This window comes from Oreochromis aureus, linkage group 10 (assembly GCF_013358895.1).
Source record: "Oreochromis aureus strain Israel breed Guangdong linkage group 10, ZZ_aureus, whole genome shotgun sequence".
Taxonomy (NCBI): domain Eukaryota; kingdom Metazoa; phylum Chordata; class Actinopteri; order Cichliformes; family Cichlidae; genus Oreochromis; species Oreochromis aureus.
The window spans coordinates 35,524,565-35,547,419 of NC_052951.1; the positions used below are offsets into that span (position 1 = coordinate 35,524,565).

The window sequence follows — 22,855 nt, forward strand, 5'->3', positions numbered from 1 at the left end:
AAACACACGTTAAAGTCCGTTTGGCTCGACACCACCGAACAGAGGCAGCAATATAACATAGCTAACATTAACAGTGCAGTGAATCCTGCTTGTGCCGTCATATTCAGGACTGCAAACCGAGCAGCATCACTGACTTTCAGCTTGTTGTGTTTGTGGATATATGACTGACTTTAATTATCCATAAAATCATCATATTCTCTGTAAGATTAAAGTCAACTATTGAACGGCGTATATTTTAAAGGCTTTAAAACCAAGTTAGTACAAACATCACTAATGTTACATAACTTTGCCGACATGTGGCCAACAGTCATGCTTTAATGTTCTTCATTATTAAACATTTGCACATAAATAAGTGACATAATATTCAGTACTTACTTTTAAAAGTTTACTCTTCGGCCGTCCCACTTCAGCCGTACTTTTTGGCAAAATTATCCACACCCACCGCCGTGCTATGTATTCTGGGATATGTTAGGCCATGAAGTGTACACCGCCACATCCTTAAAATTCAGGGAAATGAAGGACGCATTTGAGGGCCGCATTTCGAGCAGCCTTTGAATTGGGACAGCCTTCGTTGTGTCGCTGTGACGTAATCGGCCTTAAAATGCGGCCTTTAAGGCTGCAGACCCTGAGTTGGGATACAGCCTAACACTCACTATAACGCCATGGCGTGATAAATCTCTGAAGCGAACAAAGCCTCGATTTGATTGGTCGGGCATGCAGACAGATGTGCGCCTGCCCGGAGTGTCAGATGGTAAACCAGCTCTAAAAGACTACTCTGTAGAGCCTGTTTAGTTGTGGCACATGTCTCAGCTGGGACACGTTTTGAGTGATGTTGGTGTAGCCAGAAACTGCAGGCTACTGGGAGCATTTTCATCTGGACTGGAGGAAGTGCTTAAATTGAACTATTCACTTTCTTACCGTCACTCTTCTTCTCATTCATGTGCTACACTGAGACCGATGCTCTGGAGAACATCTCCCACGTGCACTTCAGTCCACCTGCCAGCACCAGGAGGCAAGAGTACTCAGCCATCTGCTTTCTGTGGAAGGCTTTAAATTTGGTTGAACGTGTAGAAATGAGTATATTTATCATGTTAACAAGGTGGAATGGGACATTTTGTCAGTTTATTCTCATTAGAAACAATAACTTTTTTCCCTTTTCCATCCTCAGAGAAAAATGGAAATCTGTCCTTATGTTTGCAGCTGGACTTAGGAAAATTCCTTCAGCAGCAATTCAGCTAAAGCCACAGCTTCTGTTTCAGACCACCTCACATTTTCCTGTAGTTTGTTTGTGCAAATACTGTCAAAATCCCAGTGTTACACAGTCATGAGGACTTTCAAGAAGCCATGGATCATGGCATCCAGAACTCTTGGTGGTAGACATTATTGGAGGTGTTTCAGTGACAGACATCGTCCTTCTTCACCTACTCCACATTGATCAGGAGGAGGAATCTGTTGAGAATTTAATTTCAACCATCAAAGATCGTTTCTCATAAAGTTGATATCATATTTCATAGTTCCTGTTGAATTTGAAGGAAAAAACTCCCTTTTAACAGGAAGAAACCTCCGGCAGAGCCAGGCTCAGGCCATCTCAGAGACAGGTTGGGGTGAGGGGGGCGGGGAACAAATGACTATTTTTTTTTTGTTTGCTGAACTATAATGAACAAAGAGAAGCTCTACCATAAGACGGACGCAGAAGTGAAGGAGGAATATTTTAACAGCTTGGGGCCATCAGTCAGGAAGATCTGATTTATTCCTCTGTGAGTGTTGCTCACTGAAACGCCTCCAAACATCCATCCATGCTGCTGCAGATGTTCCCGCTCTGAACATCTGTCTGAGCTCTCTCACTCCTCCATAGTCTGATCATGGCCTCTATAAAACTCCTTAAAGTCTTTAAGAATATTCTGACTTTTAGCCGTTTAAACTGGAAGCTGACTTTTGATTTGAAAGGCTGTCAGAGGAAGTGGTATGCGCGCGCTCTACTGTAGCTCGGCTTTAGAGAAGCTGTGGAAGGAAAGCAGAGGATGGCGGGCCGCACACCGCATGGTGAGTCCGGTTTGTTTGCTGTGGCAGCTTCGGGCTGCAGCGGTGATTGTGGAGCTCGCAGGTTTGAAACACATTAAAGCGCAGAGCTGAGTATTCAGCGTCGCCGCTGCTGTGACGCAGTTTGATTGTGTTTGCTTTCGTTTCGACGCAAACTGAAACTCAGGCAGGTCTGGAGCTGCTGGGTGAGCTGTTGTTAACCGGCCTCCGCTCACAGCCATCAGCCTTTATTCAGAGGAAAACAATCTGTGACATCATTTACTCTTTTTATTTGCGTGTATTTCATGATTTTTTACCACCGGCCGGCAGTGTTTACATGTAGCCGCCCCTGGATCAACTGGGTGTATTGGGCGAGGTCACCGGGAGGGGGGTCACCTTTACTGCCTGAAGGCTCCTGCTGGTCCTCAGCTTTTTCCTCACGCAGTTTCAAACTTCTCGTTACATCAACGGTGACACAGGCTAAACAGGAAGTTCAGTGCAAAGTAGTTAAAGAACTGATTCAGTGACAGCCTGATAGATAATCTGAATCACAGACAGCTGCTAGATTCAAATCATAATAATAAGGTGACAACAGGATTCTGTAGGTACGACCTATAACCTTTACTATATGTAAAATACTTTGAAATAAAGGCTGATATTAATCATAGAAAAGCTGTTTGGCTGTCTGTCCATTAATTACTTAGAACTTTTATTGTTATTGTACGGTTGATTGCACAATGAAATTAGGAAGCAAGACCACAAAGGTGTGAAAGGAAAGAAAACAATATGCAAGAAAATCATAAAATATAATAAATAAGGGTGGAAGAGCTGTAGTCGTTAAGGATATGTTGAGGGATGGAAATTCATCATCAGGGGCCCGTTCTTCGTACCTCGCTAAGTAAGTTAGCCGGATTTGAATGTTGACGATTTCGCGTGATCTTGGATCGTTCGGTTCTCCGAAGCTCATCCGGGACTTGCTGTCATAGCAACAGATCCGTAAGCGTAAACCTGCTCGGGAGCAGGTTTACTTTATGTAAACAGGATTAGATCGCGGCCACTCAGGTATGTCCGCTGCATTTATACGAAAGCAACAGCGATATTTCGCCACTGTTTTACCATAAATAAATATTATCAATGTAACTGAAGATAATGCAGCATTTGATTCTTTTATTGATTTCATACAGATACATACAGGTCATTTCCGAAAAAAAGGGAAATGTACTATTAATCATTCTATTACATGTAGTAGATCATGTCAGATGTAATTCATATTTTAGAGTAGTAATAGTAAATTACTACGTGCAATCAAGATGAGAGACCACGGCTATAAAAGCGAAGGTGGATTTGGGAAGTCTGTCGCAGCCATGTCCTGTCCGTTTGTACGCGAGCAAGGAAGGTGCAAGATTGATAAGGAGAGTTTACAGAATTTAGCGGATATTGCGGGATAGACAGGATCCTTTAGCTCAGCGCGACGGTGTGCTCATAGAGAGATATCGATTCTCCCGTCAGGGTATTATTTACTTAACTCTCTCTCTCTCTCTCTCTATATATATATAGATATAGATATATATATATCTCCCGACTTACTGTGCATGCTTCAGTCACCCCTTGCATGGGAACAGGTAAAAGTGATGGAGTGTTATGTCAAACTACACACAAAAAACCCACAATGTCAATAAATGTCACAGTACAAAAGGGGGTGTGACGAGGGGTGCAGGACCACCACCTGTCTTTATTTGCTCTGCCCTTTTCTTGGTTGCTGTTATAAACAAACAAACAGATTATTCCAGGGTCTCTTGTCATAGACTAAAAGCAATATAAGTGATAAATATTACCATTCTGTGGAATATTTTTATATTTCACTTTTACTTTTTCCCATGTTCTAGTGGGTCCTGTTGTGGCTCTAATGTGAAAGAGGATATGATGTAATATAATATAATGTGGTATAATATAATATCACATGATATAATGTAATATCATGGATCACTTACGAGTTTGATTTGTCAGCAACTTTCTGCCAGCCCTCTCTCCTTGCTTTTGCAGCCTTTGCAGTGTTCCCCTGCGTTTTAATTAAACTCTGAAACTCCTGATATCCCTCAATCAAGAGTTCTTGCTCTGCTGCCGTGAGATACTGCGCGCGCTCCTTCGACATCTTCGCCGACCAATCACAGGGTTGCCGATCAATGTTTCTACTATCGATGCGTAGCCCCTTTTAATCCACCCAGTGATCTCAGATTACTTCATCCAGCTATACTAATCGTCAACAACAGGTGTGTTCGGAGAACCGGATTAGCGAGCTCAAAGTTAGCGCGATGATTTGATCTTGGATGTAGTAAGCGAGGTACGAAGAACGGGCCCCTGAAATATTGCACAGAACAAAAACAAACAAACATAATAAATAGAAAGTAGCAGAATGATTGTAAAACAAACAAACAAAAGAAGTCTTAGTTTGCATTAAGAGTTCTGACAGCCCACGGGAAGAAGCTGTTGGTTTTGCACCTGATGGATCTGAACCTTTTTCCAGAGGCCAGGATGTTGAAGAGGTGGTGGTTAGGATGGAGGCGGTCCTTTATAATCGCCCTGGCTCTGGAGACATCTTGAGCTGGCAATTAAGTCCAGGGAGGAGAGTGGACAGCCGATCACCTTCTCTGCAGTTCTGATGACCCTCTGGAGTCTCTTCTTGTCAGCTGTTGTGCAACCAGCGTACCACACTGGGATGGCGTGCACCAGCACACTCTCGATAGTGGCTCAGTAGAAGGACACTAGGAGGTCGGTCTGCAGCCTGTTCCATCTCAGAGCTCTCAGGAAATGGAGGCGCTGCTGGGCTTTGTTCACCAGGCTGATGTGTTTGTGGACCAACATAGGTCCTCAGATATGTGGGTGCTGAGGAACTTAAAGGAGGGCACCCTCTCCACATAGTCACCTTTTATGGAGAGGGGAGGGGGATCAGTTCTTGTTCTGCAGAAGTCTGTCAGAGTTTTACCCCTGATGCTGCTGGATAAACAGAAACTCGCTCAGGAACGACGTCACACAGAGCTCAAGTTTTCACTGGCGAGAGGGAAGCAGTTGTCTCCAACCCACTTCAACTTGCTCTCCCCCTGCAGGTTGTTTTTATTGGTTACACACATGAATATTCATAAAGCTTGTTGCTGTATCACCTAAGAGAAATTACTATATCTGGTTACAAAGTGTAATTGTGCAAGCATGGTTATACAATGTGTGTGGTTATATGATTGGAGTGCAGCTCTCCCAGGATGCTGTCGGTAGCTTGTCCCAGCCAGGTGGCTTCCTTCATTGAGTAGAATCTGTTCTTCTCAAGGCTGCTTGTTCCCCTTATCGAGGTCATGCACGTACTCATATTTCTGGGTTACATAGAGAACAAACAGAAGCATCCTAGCTTTTTAAATGGCAACCTACAACACATACATTAAACCTAACAAGGACCATGACCACTTCCTTTGTTTTCTTGGTGTTTAGGGTGAGGTTATTGTAGCTACACCATTCAGTCAGTCGCTGGACCTCATCTCTGTAGGCGGTGCCATCATCGTTGGTGATGAGCCCCATCAGAGTGGTGTCGTCTGCAAATTTGATGATGATGATGTTGCAGGGGTGCGTGGGGGTGCAGTCACTGGTGTTGATGGTGTATAGGAGAGGACTCAGCACACATCCCTGCGGTGAGCCAGTGCTGAGTTACAGGGTGGATGATCTCTGGTTGCCTGACTGATTGTGATCGGTCTGTCAGAACGTTTTTGATCCATGCACATGTGGAGGGGGAGTCCAAGTTTACCAGCTTGTGTATAAGGATGTCTGTGATGATGGTATTGAAGCTGAAAATCAATGAAGAGCATCCTTACTGATGTCCCAGCATCCGTGATGAACAGCTAACTGTGGTTCAGGCTGGTAAAAGCTCCTGTGACTGTTTGTGACTGTTATATATTAATAACTCTTCTGTCTGTCACACATGAAACATGTTTAAACTGCTCCAAATGTTACATGTGGACTGGTACGTGTATCAGCATCATTACAGGTTCTTCAGACTGAGCATGCTCAGATCCTGCTGACCTCACTGCAGTCACACAGGAAGAAAACGTTTGTAAAGCTGAGAAACTCAAAGTGTCTTTATTCATCTGTGTGAACAGGACAGATGAGGAGAAGGAGTAAGGACGACCCTCCGAGCTGTGAGTCCACACGCACACTGACACACACACACACACTGACACACGCACACACACACACTGACACACACACACACACTGACACACAGCTTTCTGTATTTAGTATCTTGTCTCCTTTTCCTAACCTCCTTTCCCTCACCATGACAAAAACACCATTGGAGCCAAGGAAAGGAGGTTAGGAGAGTTGATAAGGACTTAACCTTACATTCATCTTTTCTTAATGATGTAACTCTGTGGGGTTTTTTGGGCTCTACAGAAGAGGAGCGAGCATGAAGGGAGGAACGTTTTCAAGTATCATGTAATCTGAAATGCAGCGTTTCTATGAGCTTTATACACATCAGCAAACACACAAACTGTGTGTGTGCAGTTTGTCTCACAGTGTGTTGCAGCTGCTGTATCTGACAGGGACAACAAAGACAGAGAGCTAACTTCACTCAGAGATGGAGAAAGATAAGAAAGAAGGAGAGGAGAGGAAGAAGAGAGCTTAGAGCAGGGGTGGGCACCGAGGGCCGGTGTCCCTGCAGGTTTTACATGTGTCCTTGAACCAACACAGCTGATTTAAATGGCTAAATTATCTCCTCAACATGTCCTGATGTTCTCCAGAGGCCTGGTAACGAACTAATCATTTGATTCAGGTGTGTTGACCCAAGGTGAGATCTAAAACCTGCAGGGACACCGGCCCTCGGGGCCTGGAATTGCCCACCCCTGGCTTAGAGCTAAAGGAAGGATGCTCGTTTAAAGATCACATGGAAGTCCTCATGTTGTTCAATCTGCACACGTCACAGTATGTTTGTTCATAGTGTGAAACAAACTGAGGCAGACTGACTGTGATATTCAAAGGCTGCAGGTCAGTGCAGGATAAACAGGTGAGTCTGTCAGTGTAGAGCAGGGGTCTCGAACTCCAGGCCTCGAGGGCCGGTGTCCTGCAGGTTTTAGATCTCACCCTGGGTCAGCACACCTGAATCACATGATTAGTTCATTACCAGGCCTCTGGAGAACTTCAGGACATGTTGAGGAGGTCATTTAGCCGTTTAAATCAGCTGTGTTGGATCACGGACACATCTAAACCTGCAGGACACCGGCCCTCGAGGCCTGGAGTTCGAGACCCCTGGTGTAGAGGATGGAAACAGCCAGGACAGCTCATGAAACATCTGCTCACATCTGGATGAATCCAGGTGTGTACATGGTCAAAGAGCAGCAGGTCAGCTGATCACAGCCTGCACACTAAGGACACATACTGGAGCTGTCAGTAGAAATCATTGTGAGTTTGATTCTTTTCCCCACGCTGAGACATTAGAGCTGATTTTAGGCTCCTCACCTGCTGAATCCGCTGTAACTATGACTGTTGTTTCCTGTTTACAGGTAAAATCCCCTCTACAATCAAGGAACAGGAAATAGAGACATAAGTTTTATATTCCTACTTTTTCCCTTCTCATGTTACACTTGCCTGATTCAAGCTGAGTACATTTAGAATTCATATTGAGACTGAAATACAGTTAGTATTCACTAATATTATTTTATTATTAAACTAGAAAATGCATTTCCTGAAGAAACTGCAGTATGAATGCTGATAGCTGAATGTTTGGGGCTGAAATACCTGCTGAATGTTAAAAATGTTGAAACAGCTGAAAGACAGAAGTTATCACCACATGAATATAACACAGGGTTCAGTTTGCTGTGCAAAGAATAGCTGCCACCCTGTTGTTGTGGTTTGACGCTGTTTAAATAATTGAATTAAACTAAAACGTCCTCCAAACAGCTACTTTTACTTTGTTACTCTGAGTACATTTCACAGCTGTTACTTTTATACTTTTACTCGAGTAACAAAGATAAATCATTACTTCAGCTGAATATTCGATGCTTTATTCACATTGAATAAAATGATGAATCGATGTCGCTTTATTCAAGCTGCTCACCTCCCTCTATCCACCTGCACTTTCAAACGTACACATGTAGGCCTACAGGAATATCTGGACCACAGCCAATCAGAGAGGTCCCTCCCCTGACTATCTCTGATTGGTTTAGACCACGATAGGAGCATAATGTGTCCCTATCGTCACATGGAGACAAGTTGCAGAGACTTTTTTTTTGTACTCGAACAGCTGGTCGACCTAGGACTTTTTTAGTCGCACCATTGAGAAATTAGTTCACACATGCCACCTAATTGGTTGCAGTCTAGAGCCCTGAAGGCTGATAGCCGCTGTTCCTCCACACTGAAAGGAGCCAGTTGAGGTGGTTCAGGTATCTGACCAGGAAGACTCCTGGGTGAGGTGTTGCTGGAGGAGGCCCCGGCACAGACCCAGGAACGCCTCTATGTTTTTTCTATGGATAAGTTAGAGGAAGTGGCCGGGCAGAAGGAGGTCAGTCCAAAACCAAGACTGATAAAGTGTCTCTGTTCCAGTTTCAGACCTCAGGCTGGTTCTGGTTGGGAAGACTGGAGCAGGGAAGAGCTCCAGTGGAAACACCATCCTGGGAATAGACGCCTTCAGAGCAGCAGCTGCTTCTGCCTCGGGTAACACACACACAGACACACACAGCACTGTGGTGTAGGACATCAGACGTGTGTTAAAGCTGAAGAGTGAGGCTTGGTTAGAGTTTGGGGGCGTGGCTCTGGCAGTAAAGGGATTCTCACAGACCGCAGTGAGAAGCAGTTTCTCTCCCACCTTTTACAGGCATTTTTTATGAATCCCCAGCAGTCACAGCTGCACAAACTTTAGTTTCTTCATCTCCAGTTACAAAGTGTGTGTTTCCTCCTCAGTGACGGCTGAGTGCTGCAAGAAGAAAGAAGAGGTGTGTGAGAGGACCATCTCTGTGGTGGACACTCCCGGCCTCTTCGACACCACGATGTCTGATGACGCCGTGACGAGGGAGATCTCCAAATGCATCAACATGTCGGCCCCGGGGCCCCACGCCATCCTGCTGGTCATCAGGGTGGGACACTTCTCTGAAGAGGAACGAGACGCCGTGAAGAAGGTGGAGGAGATCTTTGGAGAGAGGGCCTGGAGGTACACCATGATCCTCTTCACCCACGGAGACGAAGTCAAAACAGACTTTGATCAGATGTTGAAGACAGCAGGAGCTGAGCTGCAGGAGGTCCTGATGAAGGCTGGAAACAGATACCACGTCTTCAACAATCTCAAAGCCAACGACCGTGGTCAGGTCCTGGATCTGCTGAAGAAGGTGGACAAGATGGTGGCCGACAATGAAGGACAGTATTACTCCAACTCCACCTACCTGGAGGTGGAGAAGATGCTGAAACAGAGAGAGTTAGAGCTCAGAGAGTTCTACGAGAAGAAGCTGACAGAGGAAACCAAAGCAGTGGAATTAAAGTACAAGAAGAAGCTGACGGAGGCTCAGGAGGAGAAACGGCAGGTGGAGGAGGAACTGCAGTGTGAGCTCAAAGAGCTGAGGCGATATTATGAGGTTTTACAGAGCGGAGTCCGTCAGGTCGTGGAGCAGGTGGCCAAAGACGATTCCTGTGATAAAATCCTTAAAACGTTCCACGAGAAGCTGAAGCTGAACTGAGCTGCTCACACTTCCTCAGCAGACTGAAGGTTCAACATCACATCATTTTTACTGATAGAGCTTCCAGTCACGGCAGGTAGAAACGAACTCCCTTTGAACAGGAAGACACGTCGGACACAGCCAGTCAGGTGGATCCAGGTCATGTGACCACCGTCAGTGAAGCCTGTGAGTGGACAGACTCAGTCCTGTATCTGAAACACGTTCTCTGCTTTGTGTCATAATTCTGAGCTGTTCAGTTTAATGTTACACTCTGGATTCACCTGAGACAGAAACAGGAAGTATACGTGTGACGCACAGCAGCATGCTGACATGAGCACAGGCTCTACAGAGGGATGCATTCAATTCAATTTTATTTTATTTACACAGCACCAAATCACAACAACAGTCTCTTCAAGGCCCTTTATACTGTAAGGTAGATCGTACAATAATACATACAGAGAAAAACCCAACAATCATATGACCCCCTATGAGCAAGCACTGTGGCGACAGTGGGAAGGAAAAACTCCCTTTTAACAGGAAGAAACCTCCGGCAGAACCAGGCTCAGGGAGGGGCGGGGCCATCTGCTGTGATTGGTTGGATGCATTCAGGGCCCTAACAGGGTTTACAAAACACTTTTTAATCAGACCAAAGCAGATATTATTATAAGTCAGAAAGACTTCATGAGGTTGACCTCAGGGCCCGGCTTCCTCTAGTGGAGCCTCTGCTTACTGCTCGTCACTGCGAAGCCCGATGGACAAGCCACCTGACAACCACCAGGTTGCATCTGAGACTGTCCAGGAGCTCAGTGATGCCCAGCTCCACATCTGATCAGGAGCCTCAGTACTGTCAGGCATGCATACGAGCAGGCCGAGGTCATACTACCTACTGAGGGTCATGCTGAGCTGCTGCAGTGAAACAGCCTGCTGCATCAGTGTTCACTGTGATTTTCACTCCTAACACATCAGCAGACATCCAGCAGTGTTTTCTTCTCACTGAGAGCTGATGTGCTTTCAAATTGTGCCTTTAAGTGCTTTTAATGCTACACTCTGTAACATTGAAGCCCCGTCTGAAGACTGTAATGGACTTTATTTGTTTTAGAAATATGTAAAATAGTTTTGGTAAAATATGAAATCAAACAAAGAATACACAATTATTCTCTTTAAATAAAACCAGCTTGGCTTACTGTCCTAAACCAGTTATCATTCATGTGTTTGTTGAATTGATTTTGTTTACGCTGACACAAACATGTCAGAATCACTGATCTGATATTTTCTCTACATTCAACACATTTCTGTTCTTGTTGTTACTGAAGAACATAAAAAGCTGAAAGCATTTTTTTGGTCACTGATATTTTCTGATTATTTTATTTAAATCGTTTTTGAAGGTAACGTGCTAACATGGCTAACGCTAGCATCACCGCACGTAGCCCCGTTATTTGAAGGTCATTTTAGCTTATGAAAAATTTACGTCGCAGCTGTACGAGCTCGCTACGTGTTTTGTAAGCTGCTGTGCTTCACAAATAAAGCTGGAAGCAGCTCAGACTGTTAGAACCAGCACTGAGGCCTGTTACATTTATACAGTGTTAGAGCAATGGCTGCAACCTACAGCCTTTAAACTAGCGATTACAATGCTGACAGTAAACTCGTCAGTCCAGATGTTACCACATTACTCTATGGTACTTGGAGTTAAAACAACTGAGACAGGCTGATTAAAATAACACTAAAATCTGAATCTAAAGAATGAATGCATTTAAAGCAGGAGCTGCATACGTAGCCATAGAGCTTTAGAGTGTTGTAATGTCCCACCACACACACATTAGGCATATGTAGTTCCAACAGTACACTGTTACACTGTTGAATTTACAAACTATATATTCCAGCAGTGATGGCCTGTTTGAGGCTGAAGCTCCGGTGTTGTGCCAAAAACTGATTTCCAATGTTTCTCTGTATTTTTTTATGTGTAATATCTTTATGTATGTTGGTAAATAGACTTCAGTGAACAGCTTTTACAAAGGGGTTACATATAGAATTAAAAAATTATCTGTTTTTCAAGTATCTTTACAAGTCTGTGTTCTTGTACTTACATTATAACCAATCCGGTCCTTTATCCCCACTTAAAATATTTTTACAGAACTATTGTAATATTTGCTGCTATTTCTGCTGTCCTCTTGGCCAACTTACTCTTACAAAAGACATTTTTAATGTTAATGACCTTTTCTTAACTGTATAAATAAAGGTTATATAAAAGTTTGCAAAGAAAAGCGTCTGGACTTCTTTAAGTTGCTTGAAGACGTTTCACCTCTCATCTGAGAAGCTTCTTCAGTTCTAAGGTCAAATGGCCAAGAGTCCCAGATTTAAACCCAGTGGGAGTATCCCCCCAAGGAGGGACAAAGGACCCCCTGGTGATCCTCTAATCACATGCGCCAAGGTGTGAAAGTGGGTGTGGGACCTAATCAGCCAGGGTTTCGGGTGAGCCCATTGTGAAATCTGGCCCCACCTTGTCATGTGAATTCCTGAGGTCAGATGGCCCACTCACATCCTGGGCCCTGCAGGGCGACCAATCATAACGAAGCATTGTAAGTTTTAAGCTGCTCTTCATATGTCTGTCCAGCAGGTGGCACCAAAGAACACTGTGTTGAAAAGCTTTGAGTAATGAACCGTTTTTCATTACAAACACCGTGTTCCAGTCATCAGCACACAGACGTCACATCGTCCGTGCAGCAGGTCCACGGACAGAGCATCAACCGCTGATTAAGATCTGTCACGTTCTGCCAGCTGTGGCAAAAAATATAAACACTTTTTAATCAAGTCATAGCTGATATGATTGTTTTAATCAGCTGTGCAACTAATAACAGTGTGACCAGGGCCACCGGGTTTGCTGTCGTGTGATTGGCAGAGGAGTTTTGAAAAGGTCGTGGGTGTGACTGACTCTGGTGTGAGTGGGTATGATTTTGGTTAGGGGTGGGTTTTGATTATCGATTCATCGATTAAAATCGATTCATTAAAATCCTGGATCGATTTTTTAATATAAATTTATTTTGCCCGAAATGCCAGAATCTCAGGTGAAACCTCACAAAATTTCAACAACCACCAAACAGCTAAGACAGTAAATGAGAGCAGGTACACGGATTCTGCACAAGGACGTAAATGCACAGCGCGGACCCGCGGATCAGAATCAGTGAGATGTCGCCTTTCTCACGGTCAGGGCTCGCTGATTCTGATGTTTCGGCGGCTCCGCGCTTTGTGTTCACGCCCTTTTTGCGCTGATTATGAAGCTGCAGGTTTTTATCTCTCTCCAAACAATATTGACCGAACCAGCAGCAAAAGAAGATCCAAACTACGCTTCACATAAACATCGTCATGAAATCACTCTGACTTTTACTGTTTTGCTTCACCCACAATAAAATCACACTTCATTCACAGCTCTCTCTCTCTCTCTCTCTCTCTCTCTCTCTCTCTCTCCCTGTACTTCAAGAACAGTTTCCCGTCTAAAAATCTGTTTTCTGCATTATTCGCTTGCTTGTTACGCACAAATCTACCATTATTTACAGCGCTGTCGGCCGCTGTTTTTTTTTTCGTTTTACATACTTCCGAAAAGAAAACCTAATTTCTGCCGTTCAATGCTGAACAAATTTAAACTTTTTAAAATTATGCAAAATGCAAAACGCTCAGCCGTGTCTCTAATAAAACCGCTGTAACGTCAGAGGTAACGTTCATGTGTTGATTAATGGTTTTCTTTCGTTTTTGATGTACTGCAGAATATTTTTATAAAATCCCAGGCCAGGAAAACCACCTTCATGTTTTTCTGTGTTTTATCTTCAGCTACTTTGACACAAAGGCCTCTGCTGTGACCTCACACCTTTGATAAAGTCTTGTGTGTGTCAGCTTCCTTTTTATAGATACAAAAATATGTAAATGTACTGATCTGAATTATAATATTTCTGACTGTCAAAATTTCCCAGATTTAAATCAAATTGAATCGAATCGGGACCTTGTGAATCGGAATCAAATCAATTCTAGAAATGAGTGACGATACCCAGCCCTAATTTTGGTAACAGACTTTTGTTGTGTGATTCGGATGATTTAATATTGTAGGAGCTCGTTTTTTGTGTGTTTTTGGACTTTCTAGTGTGAGCAGAAGTTTTACTGTTGCAATCAATTAAGCTGTGGATCGACTGTACACGGGGAAATCAATCAATACTGGAGGTATTACTGGGTGTTTTTATATCTGTGATTATTTTGAATGGTTGAATAAAATTAATGTTTCATTGTGTGTGACTTTTTAACTGATAATCGTGTTTGCTTTGCAGCTGTTGTGCTGTCCTTTTTCTTTATTTGTAGTTTAGTTTCAGTTAGTCCAGCTGTGCTGAGACCCGTATTGATTGTGGTGTCACTAAAACAGCTGCAGTGATACTTGGTGGCACCTTTGGTTTGGTAGGTCTCATGTTCAGCTGAGATGTTGTAAATCCTGTCTGGAAATGATCAGGAAAACGTGTTTAGATGATGGAATAAATAAAAGCTAAATTCATTTCTTTGGACATTTTATTTGACACCTCAGTGCTCGGTCACAAAAAGAAAGTTTGTGTTCTTTGAAAAATGCTTTGATTTGCCTGATACCATGTGTCCTCATGTGTGGGTATTAGATTTGGTCTTTTCTTCAATCTGCTCTAACCCTAACCCCCTAACCTCACCCCACACACCCACTACCTTTTCAAAGCTCTTCAGCCAATCACCTGGCAGAGAGCAACAAACTGCCAGGTGACACTTGTTACATTTCAATACAAGAAATCAGAATGAATGTACAGTGGGATGCAAAAGTTTGGGCAACCTTGTTAATAGTCATTATTTTCCTGTATAAATCGTTGGTTGTTACAATAAAACATGTCAGTTAAATACATCATATAGGAGACACACACAGTGATATTTGAGAAGTGCAATGAAGTTTATTGGATTTACAGAAAGTGTGCAATAATTGTTTAAACAAAATCAGGCAGGTGCATAAATTTGGGCACTGTTGTCATTTTATTGATTCCAAAACCTTTAGAACTAATTATTGGAACTCAAATTGGCTTGGTAGGCTCAGTGACCCCTGACCTACATACACAGGTGAATCCAGTAATGAGAAAGAGTATTTAAGGGGGTCAATTGTAAGTTTCCCTCCTCTTTTAATTTCCTCTGAAGAGTAGAAACATGGGGTCTCAAAACAACTCACAAATGACCTGAAGACAAAGACTGTTCACCATCATGGTTTAGGGGAAGGATACAGAAAGCTGTCTCAGAGATTTAAGCCGTCTGTTTCCACAGTTAGGAACATATTGAGACAATGGAAGACCACAGGCTCAGTTCAAGTTAAGGCTCGAAGTGTCAGACCAAGAAAAATCTGGGATAGACAGAAGCGAAGAATGGTGAGAACAGTCAGAGTCAACCCACAGACCAGCACCAAAGACCTACAACATCATATTGCAGCAGATGGAGTCGCTGTGCATCGTTCAACCATTCGGTGCACTTTACACAAGGAGACGCTGTATGCGAGAGTGATGCAGAGGAAGCCTTTGCTCCGCCCACAGCACAAACAGAGCCGCTTGAGGTTTGCTAAAGCACATTTGGACAAGCCGGCTTCATTCTGGAATAAGGTGCTGTGGACTGATGAAACTAACATTGAGTTATTTGGGCATAAGAAAAACACCTGCTGCCTCCAGTAAAATATGGTGGTGGTTCCATCACGCTGTGGGCTGTGTGGCCGGTGCAGGGACTGGGAATCTTGTCAAAGTTGAGGGACACATGGGCCGTTTCTCAATATGCGTACTTGTGCGTACTTGCGTTCTCGTGTACTCGTGATACGTCATCAGTCGGAGACCAAGTACTGTTCCAATTCGAAGTATGCATCAAGCCGAGAACGCGAAAAAGTCCCGGATGTGTTCTCGCTCCGCCCGTTTTATCGAGCATGCATCGGTGTGGACTTGGTACAGCTAAATATCCCAGAATGCATTTCGTCCAAAACTCAACAGCGGACTCCCGGCACATCGTTTTCAACCCCCCCCCCGCTCGCGGTCTTCTCACTACTCAGGTTAAAGAAACCCCAGCAGCTGTCTATAGTATTGAGTGTCCACTAGAATAGAAATAAAAGCGTTCTAACATCTCACCTGCTTGTTTTTATTAAGGTATGTACACGTATGTACATGTACACTATTTTTATTAATAGAGGTTTCACTACTGAGGTTAAAAATGATATATAAGTCACTTAGATCACTTCTAAATGTTAATGTTTGGTTTATTTCAGTGTTTTATTTGTTCCTGAGTAAACCGGTTTGGCTGTGATTAAAGTTAAGCTTCATAACATGTTACTCACAGTTAAATTAAGAGGGGACGGCAGTAAAAACTCCGGACCTGTGACATCATCACGTACGCTGGTGTTCCAATTGTACATATCGCGAGTCCGTGTACTTGAGAATTGATGAACGGCCATGGATTCCACTCAGTATCAGCAGATTCTGGAGACCAATGCCAGGAATCAGTGACAAAGCTGAAGCTGCGCCGGGGCTGGATCTTTCAACAAGACAACGACCCGAAACACTGCTCAAAATCCACTAAGACATTCATGCAGAGGAACAAGTACAACGTTCTGGAACGGCCATCTCAGTCCCCAGACCTGAATATTATTGAACATCTGTGGTGTGAGTTACAGAGAGCTGTCCATGCTCAGAAGCCATCAAACCTGAATGAACTAGAGATGTTTTGTAAAGAGGAATGGTCCAAAATACCTTCAACCACAATCCAGACTCTCATTGGAACCTACAGGAAGCGTTTAGAGGCTGGAATTTCTGCAAAAGGCGGATCTACTAAATATTGATTTCATTTCTTTTTTTATTGTGCCCAAATTTATGCACCTGCCTGATTTTGTTTAAACACTTATTGCACATAAACTTCATTTCACTTCTCAAATATCACTGTGTCTCCTATATGATATATTTAACTGACATTTTTATTGTAATAACCAACGATTTATACAGGAAAATAATGACTGTTAACAAGGCTGCCCAACCTTTTGCATCCCACTGTAAATATTTGAACCACACAGAGGTTTTCTGTCTCTGTGGTCAACACTGCTGAAGCTGACATTACAAAGGTGTTTGGGTTTTTTTGTTTATATCATATAAAATTTGTTTAATAGAAAAAATGTGATGACCTCAAATCACAGAAACAAAAGTCTGAACAGTGACTATAGACCAACTGACAGTCACAGCTGGTTTGAGTGTGTGTGGAGACATTTAAACACTCGTCACCTTACACTGGATGATTATCAGCTGGTGGAATAAACTGGAAGTACTTCTGCCTTTGGCTGCAGTAGTTTTACTGCCTGTTTGACCAATGACAACAGTTTGTTCGACATCCTGGGGCCCGTTCTTCGTACCTCGCTAAGTAAGTTAGCCGGATTTGAATGTTGACGATTTCGCGTGATCTTGGATCGTTCGGTTCTCCGAAGCTCATCTGGGACTTGCTGTCATAGCAACAGATCCGTAAGCGTAAACCTGCTCGGGAGCAGGTTTACTTTATGTAAACAGGATTAGATCGCGGCCACTCAGGTATGTCCGCTTCATTTATACGAAAGCAACAGCGATATTTCGCCACTGTTTTACCATAAATAAATATTATCAATGTAACTAAAGATAATGCAGCATTTGATTCTTTTATTGATTTCATACAGATACATACAGGTCATTTCGAAAAAAAAGGAAATGTACTATTAATCATTCTATTACATGTATTTGATTATTTCAGATGTAATTCATATGTTAGAGTAGTAATAGTAAATTACTACGTGCAATCAAGATGAGAGACCACGACTATAAAAGCGAAGGTGGATTTGGGAAGTCTGTCGCAGCCATGTCCTGTCCGTTTGTATGTGCGAGCAAGGAAGGTGCAAGATTGATAAGGAGAGTTTACAGAATTTAGCGTATATTGCGGGATAGACAGGATCCTTTAGCTCAGCGCGACGGTGTGCTCATAGAGAGATATCGATTCTCCCGTCAGGGTATTATTTTCTTTCTCTCTCTCTCTCTCTCTCACTATATATATATATATAGATAGATAGATAGATATAGATATATATATATCTCCCAACTTACTGTGCATGCTTCAGTCACCCTTGCATGGGAACAGGTAAAAGTGATGGAGTGTTATGTCAAACTACACACAAAAACCCACAATGTCAATAAATGTCACAGTACAAAAGAGGTGTGACGAGGGGGTGCAGGACCACCACCTGTCTTTATTTGCTCTGCCCTTTTCTTGGTTGCTGTTATAAACAAACAAACAGATTATTTCAGGGTCTCTTTTCAGGAGACTAAAAGCAATATAAGTGATAAATATTACCATTCTGTAGAATATTCTTATATTTCACTTTTACTTGTTCCCATGTTCTAGTGGGTCCTGTTGTGGCTCTAATGTGAAAGAGGATATAATGTAATATAATATAATAAATTACTTACGAGTTTAATTTGTCAGCAACTTTCTGCCAGCCCTCTCTCCTTGCTTTTGCAGCCTTTGCAGTGTTCCCTTGCGTTTTAATTAAACTCTGAAACTCCTGATATCCCTCAATCAAGAGTTCTTGCTCTGCTGCCGTGAAATACTGAGCGCGCTCCTTCGACATCTTCGCCGACCAATCACAGGGTTGCCGATCAATGTTTCTACTATCGATGCGTAGCCCCTTTTAAGCCACCCAGTGATCTCAGATTACTTCATCCAGCTATACTAATCGTCAACAACAGGTGTGTTCGGAGAACCGGATTAGCGAGCTCAAAGTTGGCGCGATGATTTGATCTTGGATGTAGTAAGCGAGGTACAAAGAACGGACCCCTGGTGAGATGCAAACTCTCGCTGTGTTTCCTGTGTGGTAGGATATAAACAGAGCAGTGTGTCGGGGAGAAGGCTTCTGTTTGGGATCAATGATGCATTCAAAGAGGAAAAAACTCAGTGAATTACATGCAGACAGATTAATGTCACCATAGCAACCTATACTCGATGGCTGCAATGTGTTGGGTCTGCGTTTCAGCAGGCCCGCTAGGTCAGACTTATTCCTGTGAACAAAGCAAGACAGAACAGCGGTCGATCGGTTTTAACTTGCTACCAAGGAGAGCTGCTCGGCAGCACCTCTGCCCTCACACCACTCCAAAGACCCGCCTCCCCTGCAGCCTCTTATTCTGTGACACACAGTTTACACAAACACCCACTGTAAACCCCCCTGTGGTCCGTCATAAAACTAAGGCACTGAGTGTGTGTGTGTGTGTGCATGTGCGAGCGTGTGTGTGTGTGTGTGTGTGCACGTAAGTAAGTGTGTGTGGATGTGGGTACGTTTGTGTGACTTCCTGCTCACAAAAGGGTCATCTCCCCTCACCCTGTATATGGCTTAACCCTCTAACGGTTGTGGAGATTCAGAAATTGTTTTATTGCTGCCATATAACCTGCATTATAATAATTGCATTAATAACATGTTTTACAGCATTATTTGATTAGTAATATGTCTTACAGGGTTCATATTGCATTGAATATGTTTGTAATCACATTCATTCTATTCACAGGTAGTTTATTTTATACACATTGCATATCTGTGCTTGTTTAGAGTTGATGTTCCATCCAAGAGGGTTTTAAGCTTCACTGGTGAGAGTGTCCAGGTGATACATGTTGAGGGAAGATGAGAACATAGAAGGTTGAGTGCATGCATGCTTACAATACACATAAATCTAGGGACAGGTCTGAGCGAAGGCCCAAGTGTCTTCTGCTCCTTCTTGAAACTTGCTGCAATTTAGTCTACTTAGTGATTAATGACGAGTGTCCATTATTAGCTCTTAGAGACCCTGTAGCTTGAAGTTGGTTACCTTAAAAGGCAAGTGTCTTTGACCTTTTTGTAACTGGCTGCCCTTTTAGCGACCTGGTAACAGATGACTGGAGGAGATAACCAGCCCTCAGATACTCTGAAGGCTTAAGACTATGATTGTGCATGGAAGGTGTTATGGAAAAGAGAAGTTATATGTCTGTGTCTTGCTATTAAAAATGTACAAGATGTACCATTGTCTGCAAAACAATGACTGCACATAATGTATTTTTGACCTGTATTTGACGCCATGGGGGGGCGGATACCCCAATGCTTTAAAAGTGTTCTCCACATGTATTTTTAGCAGAGAGATAGAGAAGACTCATGCTGTAATTTTGTTCTGTATTAATAAACTCACCGTTTGATTGCACTTTTCTGGGGCCTCCGTGGTTTGTTTCACTGCTCTACATTGATCGATTTCGCGACACGGTCTAACCACACACAAACACAGGTGAGGCCATAAATGGCAAGAAGTAAACATCCTCACTAAAAAAGGACAGAAACAAATAAACAAAAAACAAAAAGGGAGGTTAGTCCGCCCTTACACAACTCACTCCCCATCAATAACTGCCTTTACGGCTGGGCGGACTAACCAAAACGAAATTACAAATCAACCGGTCACAGATCTGGTCTCACCCAGTCCTTGTCCTAAGCTCGTGTCCTCAACAGATGTTTTAGTCTCACACATGTGCTCTTCTGCCCAGCGGACATCCTCCCTCCTACACTCATTAAAGACATTCTCCCTGCCATCTCCCCCTGGTTTATCTGTGTTATAAACCAGTCCCATCATCTGTCTGTTTGCAGCTCCTCAGACTGTCAAAACCAAACCTGTGATAAACTCCAGTCACAGAACCAGCTCAGATAAACATTCACCCACAGCCTGCACTGCTCAGCTATATTGGTATATAGTGAGCAACCACCATGTATGTGTGTGTTGGAGTGAAATTCTGTAACTGTGTTCCATACAGACAGTCATTATGATCAATAACTGATCAGTCCATCAATAATCTATGCTGAGCTTCAAACAGTTTTCACCTGCACAGGTGATCCAGGATCCACCAATCACAGGAAGCCAGCAGCTCTGCAGCTCCGCCCCTTTAAATCCAGTGGAAATAACGCCTCACAAAGAGCGCGCTCAGAGAGAGGAGACGCCAGCACACGCTCAGCAAAGAGGGAGGAGTCCTCGCGACGAGCGCATGCTCGACAACGTTGTTCGAACAGGAAGTGTCCTCCGAGTCACCTGACCTCAATGCTTCCCAGCTCCAGTGGCGTCCATCGTTCTCTCTGATGATGTCATCTACGAGGCGGAGAAAGCACTCCACCTGCGCCCGCTCTCCTGAGCGAGTGTTGTCCAGCACGCAGTGTCGCCCCCGGCAGCGGGACACCAGGTCTGACACGCGGCGGCTCGACCTGATCGCGTCCTGCAGACGGCGGTCTCCCAGAGCGTCTCCGTGAGTGAACAGCACAGCGGCGTGTCGGGATGCCACGCCCTCCAACAGCTCGGTCAGGAGGGCGAGCGCCCGCGAGTCTGCGGCCGAAAGCTGGCCGATTTTCACCACCACCGCCACCACATGAGGTCCCGGATCGGCGAGCCGGGCGGCGCTCTCGACGTCGCGGAGCAGCTGCTCCCGGGTCAGACCTTCACCCGAGAGTCCCGCCGAGTCCACCACGAAGACCTGCCCCCCCTCTGCTTCGCCGCACATGTGTCCTCTCCCGCCTCCGTGGAAGTCGCGGTCCACTTCGAAGTGGCGGCGGCCCAGCACAGTGTTCCCAGCAGAACTCTTCCCACCTCCAGCAGGACCGATAAGAAGGATCCTCCTGACCTCTGACCCCACACACTCAGCTGCAGGACACAGACACAAACATGTGACCATCTTCAGTGTACAGTCTGTGTGAGCGTGCAGTTCCTGTCTTACCTGGTGGGCAGTGAAGAAGCCCCGCCTTCAGCAGCAGCTCTCGGACCTGCTCTCTTCCTGCGTCCTCGTTGTTGAACAGGTGAACCCTCCCGGAGAACCTCGCCACCACACCAGGGAGCGGACTCTGACGGTCCTGGTAGATGAAGTCGTGCAGCGACGTGTTCTTCAGGGCATCTCCACCCGTGAAGAGCAGGTAACAGCGGCTGAAGCCCCGCCCTCCCACCGCTGCGAGCACCGCCTCCACGCCACGTTCCTGCTCGGCAGTGAATCGGTCCGTTTTAATCACCAGCAGGAACAGGTGAGAGCCGGGGGACTCAAGCACGTGCCGACAGCACCTCCCGACGGGCTCCTCTCGTCCCAGTATTCCCGGAGTGTCGATGACGCGGATCACCTTCCCGAACACTCGCCCCGCCTCCTCTCTGATCTCGCTCTCTCCCGCCTTGAAGGACGTCTTTGACTCAAACGCCGCTCGGCCCAAAACCGTGTTTCCTGAAGCGCTTTTACCCACTCCACAGTTCCCCAGGAGGACCACAGTCATGTCTGGACCTGGATCAGGACCTGGATCCATGTGTGAGCACGAGCCCAGGTGAGTCCAAACTGAGCGCGTGCAGGAGCCTCCAGCAGCAGAGTGATGGATTCAGGAACATGAGTGTGAACACACGCCTGCTTCAGTCTGACAGGAAGCTCCTCACACACCTGAACAGGTGTGCCTGCAGTGCTAAGTGTGTGTGTAACACTGTGACACACACACTCAGCAGGACCGCGGAGACCTGACGAAGGCACACCGGAAGTTACTGAGGAGTGCTCTTTACTTTCGCTATGTCTCTTCAGGAAACAAGATGACGCCTTCAAAATAAAAGCACGGGGACACGCTACGTGCCGTGTGCATCACGTGTAGCAGATCATCGACGTGTTTTTATCAGTAATAATGATGATTCATGTTATTAGTGCTGAAAGAAATGTAAACGACGGCTGTCCGGGTGCAACCTTCAGACTGGAGCTCTTATTATGAAGGACGTGAGCGGAAGTTGTGTTAAACTGTTTCCGGTCTTGGGCTAGCAGAGGCTTTGTTCCAACACGTAAGTATATAAACGTTAAAGCGCGTTCGTTGTCTCTTGTTCATGTTTTTAATATAATTTAATCATCGCGTTTAAACGTGTAAACGAGCTCTGTGGCGGGCTTTTTGTTCGTGTTTTGACGCATGCGCACAGCTGGTTTCTGCTGACAGCGTTCTGTGATGTTTCATCTCGTCACCGTGGCAGCCCGGTGACACGCTGCAGGGCGGGGCTGTGCCTCGTTCTGCTGGGAACACTTTCTAGGTTTGCGTTCAGGGAGTAACGTGGTTGCCATGGTTACCCCTCTTCTCTTAT

At 44.6% G+C, this 22,855-nt stretch overlaps 2 protein-coding genes across 4 annotated transcripts; one reads left to right on the plus strand and one right to left on the minus strand.

Moving 5' to 3' along the window:
• The first annotated feature begins 1,918 nt into the window (after positions 1 to 1,918).
• Positions 1,919 to 9,807, plus strand: LOC116336137 (GTPase IMAP family member 7-like). Of its 3 annotated transcripts, none has more exons than XM_031759924.2 (4): positions 1,919 to 2,043; positions 6,159 to 6,197; positions 8,596 to 8,706; positions 8,953 to 9,807. In XM_031759924.2, the coding sequence occupies exons 1-4, from the start codon at positions 2,022 to 2,024 to the stop codon at positions 9,717 to 9,719; spliced, it is 939 nt and encodes a 312-aa protein (XP_031615784.1). In that variant the 5' UTR covers positions 1,919 to 2,021; the 3' UTR covers positions 9,720 to 9,807. The 3 variants fall into 3 exon arrangements, with proteins under 3 accessions (XP_031615784.1, XP_039474541.1, XP_039474542.1); XM_039618607.1 differs by having other exon boundaries at positions 1,951 to 2,043; positions 4,544 to 6,197; XM_039618608.1 differs by lacking the exon at positions 1,919 to 2,043 and adding an exon at positions 4,347 to 5,123.
• Positions 9,808 to 19,353: 9,546 nt separating this feature from the next.
• LOC116317931 (GTPase IMAP family member 8-like) lies at positions 19,354 to 22,281 on the minus strand. Its single transcript, XM_039617885.1, has 2 exons — positions 21,486 to 22,281; positions 19,354 to 21,412 (listed from the first exon to the last, which is right to left on the minus strand). The coding sequence occupies exons 1-2, from the start codon at positions 22,051 to 22,053 to the stop codon at positions 20,667 to 20,669; spliced, it is 1,314 nt and encodes a 437-aa protein (XP_039473819.1). The 5' UTR covers positions 22,054 to 22,281; the 3' UTR covers positions 19,354 to 20,666.
• Positions 22,282 to 22,855: the final 574 nt, after the last annotated feature.